This window comes from Podarcis tiliguerta, assembly GCF_965153285.1.
Source record: "Podarcis tiliguerta genome assembly, chromosome: 1".
NCBI classification, from domain to species: Eukaryota; Metazoa; Chordata; class Lepidosauria; order Squamata; family Lacertidae; genus Podarcis; species Podarcis tiliguerta.
The window spans coordinates 71739014-71761680 of record NC_139534.1 but is presented as its reverse complement, the minus strand read 5'-3'; the positions used below and the strand labels follow the sequence as shown (position 1 = coordinate 71761680).

The 22667-nt window shown below is 44.7% G+C and overlaps 1 protein-coding gene across 9 annotated transcripts in view; it reads right to left on the bottom strand.

The window, feature by feature from the left end:
- WT1 (WT1 transcription factor) overlaps positions 1-22397 on the bottom strand; it is a 52748-nt gene extending 30351 nt beyond the window's left edge. For 2 of the 9 annotated variants that reach the window (XR_014512483.1, XM_083445263.1), the window contains exons 1-3: positions 21235-22280; positions 12651-12773; positions 10924-11026 (exon numbers count right to left, since the gene is read on the bottom strand). Coding sequence is in view for 4 of the 9 variants with exons in the window: in XM_083445263.1 (XP_083301389.1) it covers positions 10924-11026; positions 12651-12773; positions 21235-21640 (632 nt within the window). In the remaining 5 variants the exon portion in view is untranslated. Of the gene's footprint in view, positions 1-10923; positions 11027-12650; positions 12774-21234 lie in introns of all 9 variants that reach the window. The other 7 variants (XR_014512484.1, XR_014512485.1, XR_014512482.1 and 4 more) reach the window with 6 other exon arrangements.
- Positions 22398-22667: the final 270 nt, after the last annotated feature.

Sequence of the window (22667 nt, the reverse complement as noted above, 5' to 3'; positions counted from 1 at the left end):
ACATAGCCCTGCTCTGCTGTCAGGCATCCATTTGCCCGTGTTCTTTGTTATCAGAAAACATTATTCTGAAGAAAGTCTTGGTGTGCTGGCCATTCACTGTGAATTTTTATATACATATATAGATAGAGGTAGAGATAGATACACACAAACACACACACCACTATAAATTACCAAACCTTTCTAAATTTAATTAGAACTAATTTCACTCAAATATATATTTTTATACCATTTTCTCTTCAAATTTCACTGGACCACTTTTAATATACACCCTTAGAAGCAAAGAAATAAAGTTAAATGACTTCAGCTACGAAGTATGTGTAATATCATTTGTCATTACCGCTGAATACTATTATTCATGAGAGTGTCTAAACTGCTATTATGTGACTACAATGTCCTGCATATCAGCTCAGAAATTGTTAAGACTCTCCTGCAGTTTCCCCATTTGCAACAGCAGCTCGTGCTGGTCTGTGCCACTACATTTTGCAATTCCATGAATTCTTCCTGTAATGCTGATGTAATTAATTCCTCCAGGGCCCTGATTTTTATTAGAAGCGCCAGACCTCTGCATTTACAGCAGGAGATTTTCCTTTAACTTTATTTCATTTGACAGTTCATTTATAAGGGCCTCCTCCACAAGATCTCCTTTTTTCCTTCATTTGCTTTTTCATCAAGTAATACACTTACTCATCTTGTCACCAGCAGAAAGCCACTCAGGTTGCCAGGTCCAGGCCCTGAAATGACTTGCATGTATATTTTTATGAGTTACACTGAATGAAGATTTCTGCTAGGGCAGCGTTTTCATCTTGCAGTGCAGTAGTGACAGGAGTAGCCAGACCATATGCAGTTTTTGCTTGAATGGAAAAACCCATTTTTATATATGTAGATACAGGAGAAGGCAATCGCCAAAAGGATTTAGAAATCAGGACAATTTTTGAACTCAGGCACAGGTTGCAGTATCTTAAGAACCTAAGCAGAAGCCTGCTAGATCAAAGCAGGGATCCATTTAGTCCAGCATGCAGCTTCCCACAGAGGCTAACCAGATACCCACTGGGAAACCACAAATAGGTTATGAAGGAAGGCAATACATCTCAAACTGTTGCTTATGAACAAGCAGGTTCCAGGTAGCCATCTTAACTAATAACCATTGATAGAATGACTCATGGAGCAAAATCAGTCTAACTGCCTTTCAAAGCCATCTAACCTAATGGTTGTCAACAAATTAAATAGCAGTGAGTTCTATACATTAATTATGCTTTTGTGGAGTACCTAGTTTCTCCAAAATCTGCTGTAAAATAGTTTCATTGAGTAACCTCAAATTTTCATTGAGTAACCTCAAATTACAGTAGGGAGAAAACTGTTCCCTATCCACGTTGATGGTTCCCTATCCACGTTGATCCACTATTCATGGTTTTATATCAGGACCTCCCTTGCTCACATTTTTCTAAAGTAAAAAACCTAAAATGTTTAAACCTTTCCTCATTTGGAAGCTGCTCCTAACTCCTTGGTCATTTTAGTTGCCCTTCTTTTGCACTTTTCCTAGTTCTACAATATTATAGATCCATGCTATTGACTCGAGCTAAGCGTTCAGTATTCTGTCATTATAAAACATGAAAATTCTGTTTGTCATGCACTCAGGACAACTTGTAACTACTTTGTATGGAGAAGCAACAGGTGAGGGGTATAATCTGACCAAATGTTTGTTTATTTATTACACAAATTTATAGGCTGCTTCACAGTTTAAAGCCAGCTAAGCATTGAACATGGTAAAAACTGAACAAAACACAGATATGGATGCTCTAAGAAAAATAAAATCAATTCAATGAACTCTAAAAACAAGAAAACAGACCGTGCGAACTCTAAAAAACAGTGAGAAACAATTGCATCAGATATAAAACTGATCTTCCAAAAATTGCTAGGTTGAAAATCTTGAAAATTCTGATGAAGAATGGATAAGTTATACACCAGTTTTTGCACCACAGCCTTCACACTGTTTGTAACTTTTCTGTGCCTATCCAAAACATACATTAAATTTACCCTGTTGGCAGTTTAGATTGTGTCGAAAATTGAACGGTATTGTGCCTTTTGCCAGTTTAGTGAAAATCCAGTGTGTATTGCTTAAGTTTTGAGAATTCAAAGTTTCTGTTTTAATCAATCATTTAAGCGAGGCAGGGGTCACCAACCTTTTTTGAACCCTTTTTTGCAAACAAGAGAAACTGTCATGGGCACCACGCATTAGCAGTATGCATTGTCTGCATAGGCAGAATAATGAGACAAATTGTGGTGATTTGAGGGTCCACCCAGCCCCCTCCAGGGTTGAAGCACAATGTCAATAAACCCCACTGGGTAGGATCAGGGCTCCCCAAAGCCTCATGTTGTCCTGTCACTCTGGTTTTTTATTTTCTTCTATACTTTTCTTAGCTTTATATTTTTCTATATCTCCTTGTTTCTCTAGGTCTGTGGACTTTGCAAGAAGCGAGGCTGTGCAAACTGGTTCCTGCAGAGCATTGAAGAACTCTGGATTGTTTGTTAAAGCACAGCAGTGGAGGATTAAAAAAAAGAAGTTTAAAGCATCATTGACTTTTTTAAAAATCCTGTGTTGCTCTGCTTTAACACACACATAAAAACAGAGCTTCATGTTTAAGGTCTGTTGGAGGCCTGAGGACACAAGCAAGTCCTGGATTTATTTATTTTTAAATGTACAAGGAAGAATATACAATACCTGGCGACCTATTAATTATTTTAAGGTAAAAAAAGAGCAAAAAACAAATCTCTCTCCCTCTGTTGAAAACATGATGTTAATATGAATAGTGGAGTCCAAATTGCCTAATAAAGATATTGCCCTAATACAGTTTTTATAGAGGAAAGCTCCTGACAAAAGCCCCTTGACCAATATGTCTGAATTTTGGCAGACTTAAGGGGGGAAAGGAAATTCCTGATTATGATGAATGGGGACCACAAAGCTTTGTTTTACGCAGAATGGCTCAGAACTCAAAGCAGAGATCAAAACTTGATAGAGCACGGAGCAGGGGTGCCAACTTGAATAAACTATTGGGGGACCCAGGTAACCCCTGCCCCACATAACTGATCATAATACGTGGAGCATGCACACCATTTGAATGGCAATTCCATTCAACTGAGGGGGGGGTGGCCCCCTCAAATATTTTATTGGGGGGAGCCGAAGGGACCTTGTTGCTACGAGTTGGCTCCTATGGCACAGAGTGAATGAAAAAAAGATCAGCTTTTTTTTTTTAATTCACAGATACTAGGCCAGTATTGGGTCTTATGCACACACCCCTAACTACACACACACACCTCAAACAAGCAGTGTAGCAGACCTCTTTGTTTCCATGATGGGAAGGACCCTGTGGGTACATGGAATGTCTCTGTGGATGCATGTTCACCTGCTGATGCCACATTGGTCACCCTTGAACTGAGGACAAGTATTGTGGCACATGGCTGTGTAATTTATTGAAGCCTCCCAGAAGAAAAAACAGCTGCTGTTGAAGTGAGCAGGCTGTGAAGTGGAAGGCAATGCACACAGGTGTAAATGCTGCAATTGTGCAGACTCATTAACATACGTAATATAACCCTAAGACTGCAATTTGAAGAGAAGATTTTCTGAATGGCTAATGCACGGTAATTGATTGCAACAGAGCACATGCGGATACATGTATGGAAAAATAACAAATGAGATAGTGTCAATGCAACCTTAGGTCACTTCTACAGGAGGACCTTTGCCTTAGAAGATACCTCTTCTGACCAGAATGATCAGATTATTCCCCTGACCGTGCAATCAATCTACTTAGAAGTTAGGCCCATTAAATAAATTGGGAATTACTCCCAGTTAAGTGTATATAGGAATGCAGCCAAAATATGCTGTTGCTAGTTTCTGTTTCTACTCCAGTCATTCATGACAATGAACCAGAATAGAAGCCTGGAAGATCCAGAGAATGAGCGAGTAAGGAAATAAATAAATACTGTTTCTGATTTATGAGGGAGCAGAAAATAATTCCATGACCCCTCTATGATGGCTAGAAGAACTTCTGTCATATAACATAGTGTTGTGAGTGGTTGAGGGCTTAGGCTGTATGCCTGAGTTCCTTCTAATTCCTGGATGCAGCTGGAATAGCCAGGCCAGCTTCTTGGTAATGCCTCACCAAGCATGTGGGTAGGCCTCCCCTCCCTCAACTGGCTGGTAGTTAGAAGGACAAAAGCCAGAGTTTTGTGAGAGAGAGCTGGGCTAGAAGCAGGAGGCAGGCAGAAGCCTGAGAGACATACTTGATATCTGCTTGAATCCAAGGTTGTGACTATGGGAGACACAAGACCTTCTCGGGGCATTAATGCTGTGAGCCCCTCCATTGTAGGCTCAGGTTGAATATATGTGTAAATAAACCATATATCATAAAGACACCACAGTCTCCGCTGTCCCTCATTACGAGGAAACCGAACCCTGGGTCAGTGCCTGCAACCCCTGGAATCTTGCACGACTCATAGATTGGGATGGCACACAACAATATTCAAATCTCATTAAAATTGGCTTACATATCAACATGCAATAGAATACATTTTTGAACCAATGGATCTATTCAAATATCTGCTTTAAATGAGTCTGAAGTACTAGAACTAATTGGAAATAATTGGATTGTTTCAATTATTATGAACTGAACCTCCTAAGGCACTGCAAAGAAAGTACTACAAAAGTCAGTCTTCCCTTCCAGAGATGTTTTGAAAATGAAGTAGGGGGAGGGGAAGACATTCATACAACAGGGATTAATGTCAGTTGGAGTGAAATAAAAGGAAGTTAACTTTAAGCAAAAAAGGGGGGGGGACTTAAAAGGAAACCAGTAGTAGATCATATAGAGTTTGTTTTGGCCTGTACTGCTGCCTACGAGTTCTTGACCTTGGTGCAGAAAGAGCTATAATCTGTGCTGCAACTCCTCCACTCTTAAAGTCTTTGTAAGTGTGACTCATAGTAAATTTTCAGCATTAAACATGTTTACTACATCAAACTGCATCAAACTGATACAGAAAAGTTCACAATGTCATTTTAATAGATCCGCAACTGTTGGATATCTAATGCATGTTTGGAGTCTGTGTTTCTTTGCCTTCTGCGCCTGACCATCAAACACTAACACAACGTTCTTGAAAAACAGATATTATGTTGCAGCCAGGGTTGCCAAGTCAACAATGAGGAGATTCCTGTTAAGGGTTATATAGAACGAACGAATATTTTTTTCCAGATACAGCTTTCCTACTTAACAGTTCTGCTATGACAGGAGAAGCTGTATTTGGGCAAATTCCCCTTTTCAAATATTTCACTCATGCAACATAATCCCATGCAAGTTTTTCAGACTCTCTCAGTTCAGTTCACAAACTGTGTATACACGTAGCCTTTCAAACATACAGGGCTTGTTTTTTCACAGTGTGCTTTTGTACGTAAGAGTTTGCAATTGTACACAATAACTTCCTCTAAGGCAGCAGCTAATATCTGTGTTGTCTATGCACACCAGTGGGCTTGTTTTCCAACTAGTGCACACCTGGTGTTCTCTAGACCCCTCTCCTCAATTAGTATCTCCGCTGAGTTCAGATACTTTTCGCCCTTTCAAAAGAGAAAGGTGGAAACTGGTGTGCTGATAGACTGGTATTCAGAAGTATACAGAGATGAGTAAGTCACTGTACTGTTTCCTGTTTTACTTATTTCGCTCATTGACAAGTGAAACATGGTGAGGGGGAGTGGCACAGCCCTGCAATGTCAGTAGGTCTGCCCCAGTAGGAGGTGACCTGACAAAGCACTCTCCTCTGTACACATGTCTGCAGCAAGCACTTGAGAAGTGCATGCTAGGCACAAAGCAGATTACAACGGTTTCAGCAAAATGTGCTTTGGATCGGCAAATAGTGCAGGACGGGGATGGCATTGGGATGATGTCATGCATACAGCACTCCAAAAAGGCACCTGCATCCAGCACTGGCTGCTCCTTATCACACAGTGTGTACACGCACTCATAGATAAAGGAGCTATCCTGGCAACTGTTCTTGCTACAAGGAGGAAACATTTACTAAAACAAAAGCAGGACACACACAAAAAGTCCACCATAATATTTGTACTGTGAAAAGTTATAGGATTCCAGTAGGAAGCTAGGGACATGCACAGATTGGAAATGAAGCTTCCTTGAAAAGGGAGGAGGTAGAGAGAGAGAAAACGGCATGGTGCATCTGCAGCAGCACAACTCAACACCTTCCAGCAGTTTTATTAAAGTGCTAACCAAGTCAGTAGGTGCTATGGCTTTTTAATAGTTATTGAAAAGTACAAAAGTACTTTCACCCTATGCTTTTGGGTACTTTGACGGAACTGTTTTTAGAAGTTGTTTCTTTGAACGTGGATGGATCAAGCTGTTAAATGGAGGGACACTGAGTGATACAGATTTGAACAGCTCTGCTCATGTTATAAACTGCAGAATGTATCTGCTTAGTACAAAATCTGGTTGCTTTGTCAGAATTATGAGAACATCAGCGTTAAATAATGTTTAGTCCACAGTTGCAAATAAAGTTAAAATGATATTTTAAACCTCAAAAACAACATGGTATAAATTTCTGCTCTAAAGATCAGATTTTTAAACAGGTCCTTGTCCACAGTACTAGGACTCCATGTGTGCAGATGCACACATCAAGCTATGGTATCCCCATTTCCTGCTTCTTAGCCACGTATGCACAGAGCTGTCATGCCCATTGGTATAGTGGAGCAGGAACACAGGGGATCAAAGCTCTGATACTTCTCTGCATAGAAAGAGCAGTGGTGTAATATGCCAGAGTTGTAAGGTTTTTTTGGGGGGGGGGGTGGAGGACAGAATGGAAAGGCTCACCCAGTGACTAGCTCAAGTTCACTCAGTGAGTTTGATGTCTGAATGGAGATGTGAACCTAGGTCTCTCCAGCCCAAATCTAACACGCAAACCAGTACACACACACACCCGTTGCCAGATCACTATTCTATGACTGCCATAGCTGATCTTAATAAAATGGGCTTTATACTATGTACTGTTGCTCTTTGGTGGGGTGGAGGTGTATCAACAAGCTGCTGCATTTTTGCATTTTCCTCAGGGAGTGTGGCTGTGGGAACCATCATGAGAAGCTCCTTCAAAATGTACTGCTACTTGTTATGCCATGGCCTTCAAAATGGAAATAATGGAAGCATCAGAGTAAGGACATGATGTAAGTGAGTGGAAGCACACCACTTTCTTGCTTAGGAACCAAATCTTCTGGAGCCTGTACCCCACTCCTTTGCTGTAGGGCATTCTGCAGTGTCTTGGCATTGAGGAGGGTGGTTCTGTCCAAAGAGGACTCCTGTGCAGCTCAGAAGGCTTACTACCAAGTTTGAGCAACATGACTACTATCTCTAAAATAATGGAAGTTATCTTATTGAAATTCTAGCTGTTATTAAGTCAGCAGAATGAAGTATTATTATTTTTTCATAAACAAGTTACTGTGGTCACTGACAGAAATTGTGCTCAGTGAGTGAATGTCTTGCCAGCCAGTCATTAAATATTATTAATTGTGCTTCCAAAGATAGTATCCTTGAGAAATGTAGTCCTTTCAGTTTCTCAGAGTTTGCTCCTCAGTTTTCATACTGGGTATCTTCATATCTACCACAATGGGAAGGCAAAACTAAACAAATTCTCAAATGGATGAAGAAGTAGGTTAAGGTGGTAGAGGCATTTCGAAAACATGCATATTGGGTTTGAAATAGTAAGTCCCATTGAAGTGGTTCCTATGGAGCAACATCTTGACTTGTAGTACCTTGGTGTAAGCAAGGGGGGAGAGGTGGGGGCCCCTCAACCAATCCAAACGGAAGGCCAGCTTATGAGGAAAGTAGTTTGCAGAAGGCTGATGCCACAGCGAGGCCTTTGGAGTCAGCAAATCATGGTTCTGCAAGAAACTCTTGGGCAACCTAAAGCAGAAAACCGCGCGGACTATGTGCGAGGCGAATCAGGTGAGAGATGCATTACTTGGGCAGAAAAGAGCTACCCTTAATTCGACAATAATAAATGGGACATAGAATCTGGGAAGCCTATTAGAGCCGAAGTCTTGGCTACACAATGCATCTCTTTCCGCTTCGTTTGCTGCCGCATTGCTTCTGGCACCGACCGGTGAGCGACAAACAGAGCCTAGAGGATACTTTGTTCGGTTCCGCTAACGGCTGACATCCCAGCCCTGCTCCACTCGGATCTCACTCATTAAGCTTAATGAAGCAAGCGCAACACTCGGCTCCACGACTCCTGCAGAGCAACACCTCCGAAGGCGGAGAGGCGCTCAGGTCCGCGCGCCCGTCACCGCCCCACCTTGGCCCTCCTTACAGGACCCTTGTGGGGTTTCGCGGGGCGGAGACCTTTGAGCTGCCCTGATCTGAAATAATGTAAGAGGCACAGGAGTCTCCGCAGCCCCGATTTACTGGAACCATGTTCAGGAGGTTACCCGACGCAGGCAGACTTGGGAGCAGGCTCGTTTAGAAACAGTGGAACTGACTGCTAAACACACCCAGCAAAGAAAGAAATCGTGGTGTCCCACAGAGGTACGCATTGCGCGGAGACGAGATTTGCTCCCCACGGTTATTCCTGTACAACATCTCTATCTCTATCTCTCTCTCTCGCCATCCATCCATCCATCCGATCCATGCATCCCATTTTCCCCGCGTCTCCTCCTTCTATGACTTCAGGTCAGGCTCACTAGCAAAGGGGCTTCTAGAACTGAGCGGCACAATATCAATCAGTAGAGTTAGAACGAAAGTCCGCGTCGCTCTCCTTTGCAGGAGTACATTGTTTTTGCGCCGCACGTTTCTTAGCAGCTCCCTAGACGTGGGACTGGTTCCAAGTTCACCAAAAGTTGAAGCATAGGTGGGAGAGAGCGGAGTGGAGGGTTTTGTTCGGGCTCCTAAACAAGCTCAAAACAAACTTAAAAGGTGCTTCGCTCTTCTCCCCTCGGCCCCGGGCCCCTCTCCACCATCGCTTCAAAGCAAAGGGCAACAGCTACCGGTCCCAAGGCAAAGGGTAGCAGATGGGGCTTGTTTTGATTTTTAAACGCCTGCTGGACGGGCCACAAAGCTAAGCCCGGATAGAATGGAAAGGGACGGTTTTGTTTAAAATCAACACAGTGTGGATGGCCTCAAGCGAGTTACATTTTCAACCTCGGTTCCCCCATCGGCAGGGAAAGGAGAGGGGAAAGAGAAAGCTTATTAACTACCAACATCTCCTGTAGTGATGTTATTTCAGGTACTGCATCCCGCATCCGACTTCGAAAAAATGAGAATATTATTTTGCTGTGAAACCCCGCAGTTTGGTCTTTTTTCTCACAGTTGGTATCCATCTCTGGTAAGAGGCCGTTTGCGCTGATTAAACTTTACATCCCCAGAATTCCGGAATGCTGCCTATCTCAGGGACGCCTTGACATTTTGAAGTGGCTCCTATTTGGTCCTGCCATTCTGCGGTGGTGGAAAGGAACACACCCGGGTAACTCCCTTCCTCCTTTCTGTCAGAGAGATGGACTTTTGCCACAGACCAGAATGGAGAAATATTAAGGAGCGCATCCTTTCCTTCGGCTTACTAATTAACAAATGAACAAGCTCCTTAATTTTCCATATCACTGACAGACCAGGCACCCAGCACAGTTAAACTGAGCAATACTTCTGTGTCCAGCCAGATTGGTCCCATTAACTTCAGTGGACCCTAAACTGAACTTGCTTCCAAGGTCCTAGTAAACTGGACTGTGAGAAAAGAGTCGAGTTCCTTTCTAGATCTGAATGCAGCTTTATCAGAGGACAAGGCCTTGGATGAAATACAGAATAAACCCAGTTGTTCCAGGCTTAGCACCAAATACAAGTAATAATGCTCTATAATCTATACGCCCATTTTGTGTCAGAAACCATTTTTTTAAACTGAAGAGGTTGGCTGGTTAATTGGGACATGAAAGCTTGGGCTACCATAAATTTATTCATCTTTAAGGTGCAACAAGATTTTTTTATTATTATTATTATTTGCTTTTGCTTTTGCTGCATTGTATTATCAAGACTAAATCCACTTTAAATGATAGCCACTGTTAACAAATATGGGCCTAGAGTCACAAAATCCTTTCAGTGAGAATTGAATGGGCTTGTTGGAAGGAAAGGTGGGATAGATATCTATGAATTTAATTTTTTTAAAATTGCAACAAGAGTGGAGTAATTTAAAATAACAAAAATAGATACGGTTTTTGTTTCATTTATCTACCACCCTTCATCACGAGATCTCAGGGCAGTTCATAGAATAAAATACTTGTTTACGAGACGGCAGGACTAGAATCAAGGGTAGAAACCGCAAGGGAATAGATTTTGGCCAAACATTAGGAGACACTTTCTAACTGCAAAAGGCTGTTCCATAGTGGATGAGACTGCCTCCGGTTGTGATGGGCTCTTCTTCCCTGGAGGTGCTTAAAGCAAATTCTGGAGGGCAGTCTGTCAGGGATTCTGGTAAGGAAAGGCACTGCAGATCCTGCATTAATCCAGGGGCTTGGGCTAGGTGCTATCCAATGTACCTTCCAATAACATTGCCACATCACATATATTTTTAATAACAAACAAATATGAGCATCTAAGAGCAACACGGTTTTCTGTCCTTGCATTTTAATATTTAGGGCTAGATTTTGTCAACTTTAATTCTTTGGAAGGAGAATTAGAGACATGCCAAAGTGAGATGTTCCTCATGTTATTGGAGGCCTAAATATGAGAGTTTTGTATAAATAAAGTCTGGTGGGGTGAAGAAGAAAGGAGGAGGTACAGGACAGCAATTCAACTTCGGAGGCGTTTGCACCAACAATAAAGCTGTTTTGCCAATATGTGGGAGGTGAACTGTACACAAGAGAACGGGAAGATGAAGAGACCAGAACTAAAGGCTTCGCACCTGTTGTATGGGGTCCTCAGGAGCAAAGCCTGGCTGCCCGTGCAACTGTCCGTCGGGGTGTGGCAGCCATAAACAGGAGGAGGCACCGAATATTGCTGGTCACCTGCAGACAAACCATAGAGAAGTTACTACTGCACAGCAAGGCTGATTTCCATGCTCAGAAGGGTTAATGTCACATCCTGTAAGCTAGAGGAAGGGCTTTTTCTCATGCTCAGGGGTTGATGAGGGCAAGGGGCACCTGAGTCTTCAATCATTTGGAACCAATAATTATTTCCATTTTCAGTAGATATTTCATCATTGAGTAGAACAGAGCTAATGCCTATAGTTATTTCTAAGCTGTGCAGCCGTTGACAAAAATCTTACGGAAAACAGGCAAACACTTTGTTTTTGCAAGTGTTCCGTCGGATCCCCAGTTCTGTGAGAGCTATCGGATGATAAAAACCTTCAAATCTCCCTTCAACCATAAACCTGCAAAGTGCTTTTTTCTCAGCCCCCCATTTGTCACATGGAAATAAGACCATAGGAAGCTGCCCTATACCAATTCAGATAATTTATTCATCTAGTTCAGTATTGCCTGTAACACTACATTGACTGGCAGTGTTCTCCAGGATTTCAGAGAAGGAGCATTTCCCACCTCTACCAACAGAAGCAAGCCAGAGATTAAATTTGGGACTTTTTGTATGCAGCACGATTACTCTGGTGCAGGGGTCAGCAAACTTTTTCAGCAGGGCGCCGGTCCACTGTCCCTCAGACCTTGTGGGGGGCTGGACTATATTTGGGGGGGTGAACGAATTCCTATGCCCCACAAAAAACCCAGAGATGCATTTTAAATAAAAGGACACATTCTACTCAGGAACAGACTGATTCCTGGACCGTCTGCAGGCTGGATTTAGAAGGTGATTGGGCCAGATCCGACCCCCAGGCCTTAGTTTGCCTACCCATGCTCTGGTGCATGCAGTAATACTGGCCAACTTTATATGGCTGTCCTGAACATGACTTTATTAGGAATTGCTCCCAGGTAATTGTGTACAGGATTGTAGCATTAAGACTTCTAACATTTGAAACACCTTTTGTAAATGCTAACAGCATCACCCAAACAAAGGGCACTATCAAGCTTGAAATCCCAAGATAGTTTCGATGGGATCTGCTTGATTTTGACTGATTTATGCCCTGAATATTTAATCAATAATATCACAATAATGTCCAGCCAGTAATATAATTCAGTCACACAAACGAGAAGTGTCCACTTAGGCACGATAGGGCTTAGATTTTTGTCCATAACCATTTGTGTGTGTGTGTGTAAAAGTTGCACTTTCAATTAAACCTACTACTTATAGTGCACAAGCATGTTTATTCAGAAGTAATCCTTACTGTGTTCAATGCAGGTTGTTCTACTCTTAAACTGGAATAAATCCCACTGAACTCACTGAGACACTTAGGAGCAGTCAGGGCCTAGGTTTGCACTATTGAAGTCATATGAGCTTCAGAAAATCTACACTTGTCTAGGCTGTGATTAATGTACTTTTATGTGCACAGGACCACATTTGTGTTCGTTATCAATGGTATAATCTCTGAGAAGGTATTTTGAACAGCAGCGGAGTTTTTATGGGTACACATAAGGGCAGACCACTGCCATCCTGATCATGATGATCAGTACCACTAACCTGTTCGCTACTTATTTGTCTCAAAACTACTTCCGTTTGGTTCCTAGAAGCCTAAGTAGTTACCTAGAGACGTCTGCTGGACGATGGGATCCTCGTGCTTGAAGGAGTGGTTTGTAAACTGCGCTGCGTGGTGAGAGGGGGTGTGGCCATAACTTGGAGTCCCATCAAACGCCACCGTGCCGTAACCTGCCAAAAGAACAACATTGTCAAGAACCAGGAGTTGAATCGCCTGCCCTTGAACTTTCTCACGAAGCGGCTTCCTGCAAGAATGTCCCCACCCGGGGCAGGCAGGCGTCGAAAACCTGAAGCCCCCGCTGGTGGCTACTTCCTTCGGGAAGAGAGAGCCTGCTCAATGAACCCAGATAAACCCACGGCGTGACCAAAATAGTTCTCTCTGTGTTTATGACTTTGGTGAGAGTCCATTCTAAATCTGGTCTTTGGGGCTGTTTGCGTCACTTTCTCCGTCATTCCTTAATTCCTGAATTGGCATCCGAGCTCGGCCTATTGAAAGGTACCTCTTTCTTTCCATAAACATCAGCACACAGGCTGCTGGTAGCCAAGAACTGCTCAGGGGAATCATTGGGTGTTAAGAGATCCATTAACATCCGAGGCGCACGTCTAATTACTTTCCCCACGATGAGCCACAATTCTCTTTCTGTAAAATGACGGCAGTGCAGCTTCTCTCTGGGAGCAAGGAGGACTGAGTAGGAGGCTCTCAGGCACGTGCTGCAGGAGCTCTGGGCAGGGGGGAGAATCTTACAGTTCTAAGCACTTTTTTTAAAAAACGTTGATCTCAATGTGACTTGCTGCCAAGTCATAACGAGATCATAAGTTTGTTTACTTGGAAATGACTTGTGTTTGGGAATCTAGGTGCCAAGTAGGCTGTAGGGATGGCGAGGCTCAAAGGTTGTTGTCAAGACTAGTCAAGCCTGGGATCGATGCTTCGGTGGGAAATTAGGAGTCAGGCGTTTTGGCTACGCCTGGAAAGGGCAGGCCGGTCGCTTCTCGCAGTGAGCGATGCTTTCATTAATTCTTCCTCATATTTAAGAGAAAGTCCCCCGTCTGTTGAGCAAACTAGTCTGCCGTTTCACATGTAAAAGGTACCCTTTAATCTCGTTCTCTCTTAACTTCTCACTTATTTTATAAGATTAACTTTCTGAAGAGCCTGCAATAAAAATGGCAGGCCGTTAAATGAAAAATAGCCTCCTACTTTAAGCGAAAATTGCTCGCTCAAATAATAATAAACAGCCTATTTAAAAAAAAACCGGAGTGAATTCAGATGGAAACGGATCGCCTCTAGTGACCTCAGGGTGACACCGAATCGTAAATCAGGCGTTTGGACACCAACTTTCATTAATTACTTGGAGCCAGTTAAACAACTTCAGCTAAAAAGTAATTACAAAGTAATATTATCTTTGAGGCTTCTCGGCTCATCAGCATTTACCCCAAGACCAAAGAATGTTTAGTGTAGCGCTTATGAGATCTACCCTTGGTTTCCCAACCACACGTTATGTTGACTTAGAAATATATTTTAAACTCCATGCTTGCAAAGTTCTTAGGTATACTTAAAGACCAGCGTCTTCTCAAACCCCCCCGCCCCGCCCTCTTTCAAGATCACCGTTTATTTCGAGAACACCAAACTGGCGGCAGGGGGGCAGGCAAGATTGTGCAACGCACGCAGAGAGAGCAAGCACCGCTGCACACTTTTCTGTGACTTGAGCTTTCCTAGGGCAGCAGCCTCCTTCGCTAGATGCATCTGGCGGACTCCCGATGGAGTGACCGTTCTTTCAATAAGCAGTAGATCGGGGGTGATCATTATGGATGTTAGACAGAATGTGACAGAACTCGGGAGAGAAGAGCGAAAGGGAAATTCTTCCAGCTCCCTCAGTGACAACCCAAATAAAAGCAGAAACACATAAAACAAAGAAGGTTCTGGCAGAAGACAATTTAGACCTCTATTGCTAAACACATATCTGTGTACTGAGAACAAACATCCTTAGCATGTTTACTCAGAAGTACTATTGATTTCCTAAACGTGATCCCTGGTAAACATGCCCACGCTTCAACCCTCCTTGACAGTGAAAACCCATTGAAATTCATTGGATGAAATCTGGAAGCCACCCGCGTTGGTTTATTCTGCCTGTGAACCGTTCTACGTACCGATTGGAACGGAACTTATGTTAATATTTACAAATTTAGGTAATCGGAGTACCGGGCCCTTTTGCTTTAGTGTAAATAAGACCCGGAACATTAAGGTATTTGCTTAAGAAGTAAATCTCACGGCTTTTAACGGAACTTGGCTCTAGAAAACAATGATTGGATCGTAGAATTAAGCTCTTGTGCTAAAGTACAGTTGTGCTGGCCTCCTGGAGTGCCACATTGATGCCAATGGCGCTGATCCAGAAGAAAATTATCTACGCGGATTGCAACTTTTTTGCTTTAGGGTCTCAGCATAAAGTAGATTGGCGTACCTGCTTCCGGTATAAAGCGTTTGCAGTGGCTCCTATTTTAGCAAACTTTTACAGTGAGGTAGATTTTACAGTGAAATAGCTAGTTTTGAATCGACTGGTTTCCACTGAAGTCAGCAGGACTAAAAGTCGGTCCCGATCCTGAACTTATTTCTGCTGAAATGAGTCTAAAGGCCGCCTAGTTGGAAGCAAGTTTCTTTGTAGTACAATATTTCCTCAGCAACCGTTTTCTCGAAAGCAGGAGCCACTGTGCTCAATGGGGCTTAATCTCGAGCAAGTGCGCCTAGGGCTGCAGCTCCGGTGTATCCTAGATCTGAATGTAAACGGGCTTAAATCACAGTGTTTACAGTGATATGGAATGGGCTGCATTCTTCTCTTGTCCTCTCTGGAAAACGCGCTTTCCTAAAGCGCTTTTGGTAACTGCCCTTCCCCACCCCTATCCCTGCCACAGGGGTGCAAAAATGTTTGGGCCTGAAGGGCGAGGCAGAGAATTCCCTCCACAAGAAGTGAAGGAAGGTACCCAGCACTGTTTTCCCCTTGCCAGTTGGCCAGCGGGGGAGCAGGGAGCGGGAAGCGCCTCTCCAAGGCTGCTGCGTGCGCCTGGCGCGTTCTGTTGCGCGCAGCCTTCCTTTTTTTTCCCCGGCGCACGGACGGCGTTGACAGCCGGTGCCCAACCCTTGCACTTCCCTGCTGCAGCTGTCCCGGGCTTCTTTATCTCCGCTCATAACCCACAAAGCAAAGGTTTGCCTCCTCCCTTTCTCCCTCCTCTTTCCTTTTCAACTTTCCCCGAAGCATTGACACTTCAGATCTGTTCGTTACTCTTGGCCCAGCGTGCAACTTTATTGGGTGACCTTCACAATTCGACTCGGAGCAGAATGATGTTTTGGCCACATTTCCCGGTGTTGCCTGACCCACAGCTTCAGGAATGCGATAAGGGGGCTGAGTTCTGAACCAGCCCTCTGATAGCGAGGGCTCTTTAATTAGGACTTTATCGGAGGCCGGGCTGATTAAAATGTGCTGAAAATAATTGAGATCTGGACATCTGGCGGAGAAGGCAAATCTTCTGAAGGGATACAATTGTTGGAGGAGCCCAGCTGCATGGAAGAATGGAAGCGGCGGGGAGGAGGACGCGGACGGGGCAAGAGATTCAAAGCAGGAAGGTCCCCCCCCCCCCCCCCGCCCAAGCCTTGGCAAAACCATCAAGGTAATATCTTTCCCACGCTGGAAAACTCGTCTGAAACCTAAACTTCGACCTTGACTGATTCAAAGCAAGAACATTATATTCGTGCCCAAAACATTGTTTGCCAGCTTCTCCAAATTCTTCCCAGCCACCCAATGAAACCTTGGTGTCCTGTCACAGTGCTCTCGCCTGCCCTCTCTTGCGTTCGCCTGTTTCAGCCAGAAAGGCGCTGGTGGTTTGTTTTTATTCTGGATTATCGTTAAATTTCTTCTCTACATTTTTTAAAAAAAATCATACTCTTCCTCACCGTTGGTCTTGTGATGCAGTAATTAAAGCAAACCAGCATATTGTTATCACCAGCTTTCTCACTTTCGAGTACCGGTATATAAAGATCGGGGATCTAACTTTGAATCTAAGGTATCTGGGCGAACCTGTCACTCATCAGGACCAGGACTCACGTTGCCAAGAAACCCATATTTATCAATGCACTCTTTTGAAGATCAAAAGCATGGCTATTTATTTTCTTCATATCAAAACGGCAGTTATAAGGACTCGAATTCTTATTTTACAAGCATAACTGCCCTACCAAAGTAAATTATTTTCTTTCGCTATTCTGATTTCATATAATATATAGCCTCTGGCTTCTGACAGAATTACCGTGTCTCGGACGTAGGACGTATGGACAAAATGCACGCCTCCAAAAGCCATTTCTCATCACTAAACAAGGCGAGGAGAACTAATGCAATTGTGGAACTTCTATTTAACACTTTTCAACAACACTAATCTGATTTATTAAAAACAGAATATAAAAGTTGCTGTTGATTAATGTGTCCACGGGAAAGCATGGATTTAGGATAAATTGTGCTAATTTCCCCTGCATTATTTTAATGTTAACAATTACATTTATCCTGCTGTCATTCGAACTCTTTTCCTATATCTATACACTTTAGCTAATCTAGCAAGATTCTTTTGCAACAACTAACAAAAACTGATAACAAATATATTTCGGGTCTCACACACAAAAAGGTGTAAGAAGGGATGTGAATTTTAATCAACACATGATAAAGTGATATAATGCAAAACAATTATAACTGCAATAAGAGAATTCCAAGGCAATGTTCTTCAAAAAAAATTACTGTATGTATTATATATGCATATATGTTCACAGGTATGTGCATGCGTACATACAGGGAGAAAGATACACGAAGAACATGGAATTGGATCAACATAGCAACAGAAGTACTCTGAGGTTCTGATCACTTATATCTGAGTTTGCTTATTTCCTTCTCCTTCCCAATCGATTTTCCTTTTGTGTTGTGTATTTTCAAATTGCAAATCTTTGTCTGGGAGCCTTTTCTGAACGAGGAGTGGAATAAAAATAATATCTAAATGAAAATAAATGAAAATCAACTGGTAGCGAACAGGTTGGCAGTTCACATCAAAAGAAATTGAATTGCACTTCTGTTCCATTCTGACAGTTCTGATTAATTTAACTACCCTCCCCCATGATACACAGAAACCCACACATTATATTGGAATCATCATCATGATGTGGAATTCGCTAAGGAGTCAGAAATTGTCAGACCCAATAACCAAACATCAGCATTCCAGTAGGGCAGGGTCCATAAAAAATTACTATTGACCCAGATGCACGAACTTGATTGGGGGGAGGGAGAGAGGTTAACTGCTATTTAGAAAAGGAGTGGCTTCCCAAAATAATGAAAGAGATTGCCTCCCTAACCTAACATTTTGCAGAACAAAGCTCTAGGTCTTAAAACCCGCCAACAAGGTAACACTTCCTAAAAAGGATTTTAAAAAGTTTCCTCTCTCCTCACTTTACCCATAACACTTTATCCAAGTGTTACAAATTTTAGCCATGCTGATTTGGTAACTTCCTTAAAATAATGACAAACTGAGTGGTTTCGTGCAAAAGTAAAACTTGGCGAACTGTATGAACTGCGTGAACTACTGTGAACTGTTAATTCGATTAAATGAATTCTTACTGGAAATTAATCATACTTTGGGCTGCTCTGCATTGTTCCAGAACCGCGTTTTCAAGGGACAATTGCAAAGTAAGCGAAAGGAAGTCCTTCGCTTTTCTCCAAGATGCCTTCCCTCCAAGACGCCGTTGAGAGCCTCAGTCGGTGTAGTATTGCAACAGACCAAGTTACAGAAGCAAACACGAATATTTATGGAATTCACAACAAATAATTCTCTGGAATTCACCAATAATTATATAGTACTTCCACTTCATGCATCTGCTAAAGTAAGCTATTGCCTAGGAAAACTAGTCAACTAGTCAACTCAACTCAAGTCGCAGTAAACTGTTCAGGTGACAAACAATCCACCTGGAGGTTCCCCCGAATTGAATTGGAGCTGCAGGGTCTAAGGTTAGGTCCCACTAATTTCGCAGTAGAGGACACGCCTTTCTCTTTTACATATAGGAATCTAGATGAAAACAAGAACAATTTAGCATTTTAGTTGAATAATTGCTTCAAGCTGCTTCCAGTTTTACAGTCACCTGTTTTCCTGTTCCTAAATAGAAGAGCAGCCAGAATAAGAATATGACTCGATTCAAGACAAATTTCCTTGAGTCAATGGGATTCTACATATTCTTATTTGGACGTGTCTTCTACCGAAATCAATAGAATTTATATGTCTAGGTCAATTTATTTGTTTAGCGTGCAGCAGAGGTTCCGAGCTTAACTGTTCTTATAAACCCCCAAGTCTAAAGAGATAATAGTGCAGTCCTACGCACGTCTTCTCAAAAGTAAACCCCACTGAGTATCCTGCTACTTAATCCCAGGAAAGTGCGTTTAGGATCGCAGTTCGAGTCCTATGGATTTCAACAGAACTTACTACCACACGCTTATTGCTGAGAATTGGGGGGGGCGGGGTACTGTTTAGTCTGGCAAGACTGGCCCGTACGGGCAGGGGTACCTTTACCTTTACTACTGTTTAGTACACCGTTCCCCTGAGAACTTACACCTTTTAGACGACAACTTTAATATATTCCTCTACAGCTATTGTGTAAAAATTGTTATTTAGCCAAGCTCTGCGCGGGAAAAAACCCCACGCGTTTCAACACAAGGCAACTCCTTTGCAGGTTTAGCTTCTCAATATGAGCAGGTCAGCCAATTGCCTAATGCCACCTTTCTCCTACCCCCAGCCCTTTAAAAAAACATTGCAGGGGGGAAACCATTATATGATAATTCCCACCATCTCCAGTGCTTATAGACTGGCAAAAGAATCCTGCATGCAAGCTGCACAAGGTTGTTTATGGAATTTAGTTCCAGTCAAATCAATCTTAAAATTCCTCTTGGTAAGTGTCATTCCCGCGGTTTGGTTTCTGTAACATTAACCAAACATTTCGCAGGGTAATCAAGAGCGCCATTATGTACTTTGCCAGGATATCTCCAAGTAGCACTACAACCTGTTAGCTAAAAAAGGAACGAAGTGGGCGTGTGTTCAGAGCACGGATTTTAGAGTTTTACTAACACCAGGCACCACTGGAGTGAGAATAAGTAAACGAACGCTAACTGACAGGAAAATTGATATCCCAAAGAACTGTTAAAGATAATTTACACACAAATACACGGATAATTTTTTGCACATGGGGTAAGGCAAAAACAGCGAGTCTTCTCATAAACTCATTTAGGCTGCAATCCTATGTACAACTGCATTCCTTAAGTACAGTTATTAGAAGAAAGTAAGTCCTGTTGAACTCAGCATCGCTCCTAGGGTGGAGAAGTTTGTTTTCCTGAAACACCACTGAATCTATCTCTTTGAAGGCCGCTAGGAAAAAAGAAGTCTGCGGAGTTTATGCTCATCCGGTACTTGAACAGCCGGAAAGGCTAACACTAAAAATGGCAGCTACCACAAAATCAGTGCTAAGTGTTCCGCTGACTGTACAGTAGTGAATCTGTACCGCACACCCAAAGAAGCGCCCGATAACTTCCACCCCCTTCCTTCCAGCTTCATGTGGGGCGTTAAATGTCATAATTGTTACACCTGGCGAATACTTCAGGACCACAATCCGACGCTTTGAATTGCAGTTTTGAAGCCGCAAACCCTCAAACCGCTTAATCGCGTAGTAATTTCTCTGCATGTGGGGGGGGGGGGACGACTATAATTCACAACGCAACCTGGATAGGACACAATTAAAGGCATGTCCCATTGTCGCCTATCAGATGATCTTTTTAAAAAGTTAGAATTATCGTTTTAAATTACATGGGGTGAGTGCCACTGGCATCTAATCCACTCCAACACTCAGCTCGGAAGTATTCACCTGCCGCCTGCTTAATCTGGTACCTATTGCTTTCCCCGTAGTCTGAAATGGGAAATTCCAGAGCAGCCGAACTTCACATTTCTAGCAACCCGATTTTTATCTTCCTTCAAAAGCAACTCCCGTTCGATTCCACATAGACGCGGCTGTCGTTTTGACTGAGAAGGGGTATACTTACAATGCAGTCAAACCAACAATGCACATCCCTACAATGGTTAAGATTGCTGGAGTACTCTCAGCGAAGTACGGCTGCAATCCTATGTGCACTCCCTCGGGAGAAAGGCTGCAGTGTGACTTGCCCCTTGAACTCGGCGGTACTTGCTTTCGCGTGGACTCGCATTGCAGCACGTGTGCGTCGGAACACACGCATGAACGGAACACCAGTGTGAACTTTCCCCCGAAATATCTAGATATTTATACACAGGCCGCCGTATATACCAACTCTTTATGTAACAACTGGGTTGTAACAGCCCGTGGCTAAATGCGGAGAGCGGGGATAGCTCAACAGACCGTCTGCCCGCCTGCGAGCCTGGTTCTGATTGAGGTTCCCACGTTTGCCGCCGCCGGCTTGCGGTCCAGCGATGGCACCGTCCGACGGGAGCATCTTCCAGCCCTTGCTGTCAATCACGGCGAGGGAGGCGAGCGAGAACCCCCGAGGCAGCCAGTCAGGCTGGCGCGCATACGCGGCGTGTCCAATGGACGCGGCGGCCTTACCTTGGTTGCGGATGGCTTGCTGGCTCTCCAGGCAGTTGGGCAGGTAAGGGCCGCTGGGAAACATCCTGGCCTGGCTGGCGGGCGCTTGGCTGGGCGGCGGCGGGGGCGGCGGCGCGAAGGGGCCGTAGCGGCAGGCTCCGGCGGTGCCGGTGAACTGGCCCGAGAAGTGCACCGTGAAGGCGCTCAGGCACTGCTCCTCGTGAGCCTCCGTGGCGCTCCAGCTGGGCTCCTGCTTGATGAAGGCCGAGTGCGGCGCCAGCGAGCCGTACGACGCTCCGGGCGGGAAGTCCAGCACAGGCGCCCACTGCGCCGCGCCGCTCACCGGCATGGGGCAGTTGCCGTTGCCCGGCAGGGAGGGCACGGCCGGAGGCAGCAGCGCGTTCAGGTCGCGCACGTCGGAGCCCATGGCGTCGCCGCAAACTTTCCGCCTGGGCGCCGGGAACCACTCGCTGCTGCCGCCGCCGCTAATGCCGCCGCCGCCGCCTCCTCCTCCGGCGCCGGCGCTGCACTTGCTCCAAGCGCTCTGGCCCCTGCCCGGGTCCGGCTGAAGGCACCAGGCGGCCGAGCCGAGCCCTTTCGGCGACGCGGGGTCCGGGTTGGGCACGCAACTCCCCGGCTCCAGCCCTGCGGGAGCGGGCAAAAGCGACAGCGCAAGGTTGGTCTCCAGGGTCGCCTTCGGGTCCGGCGGACAGCGAAGTTGAGGAGAGAGACAGAGAGAGAGAGAGCGAGAGAGAGCGGGTGTGAGGGAATAGAAAGGCGAGCGAGGCAAAAAAAAAAAGCCGAGTGCGGGACTGGCGGGAAGCGGCTGAGGGGAAGACCTGGCCTGCTGAACTGGCTGCGCGGGAGGAGGGAGGCGCGAACTGACTGAGGAGCCGCCTTGAACTTCTTACCTCAGCGGCGGCTTTGCCCTCAAGTCCCCAAAGCTCAGCTAATTGAGAGGGGGGAGCCGCGCGAGGCGGCAGCGGCAGCGGAGGAGGAGGAGGAGTCAGTGGCAGCAGCAGCAGCAGTAACGCGCGGGCGCTCCCTTCACACTTCGCTCGGCGCCTCAGCCGCCTTCGCGCGCCTCAGAAGCACTCGCAGCCCTGGGGGGCAGGAGCGGACAAGGCAGACGCCTCTCGCTGCGGCTGTCCCGCCATTGCGCGGGCGGAGGGGCGGAACTCCGAGCCCTCCCGCATCCCGCGGAGTCCTGACTTCAGCCACCCGACGTAAACAAACCCGGGTTTCTTTCCCAGGCAAGCTGGAGGCTGCTGAGGCGAAATGCTCGGAGGCTGGCTTGGTTCCATAAGCGGCTTAGTTTGCGAAGGGAACTTTGACAAGAGAAAAGGCGCTTGGAAGCGGGAAATGCCCAATCCAGCGCCCGGCCTTTCCAAGGAAATGCCCCTCCCTGGATGAAACCCTGGGAGACAGGGCGGACCACGCTGAGCCAGGCTATC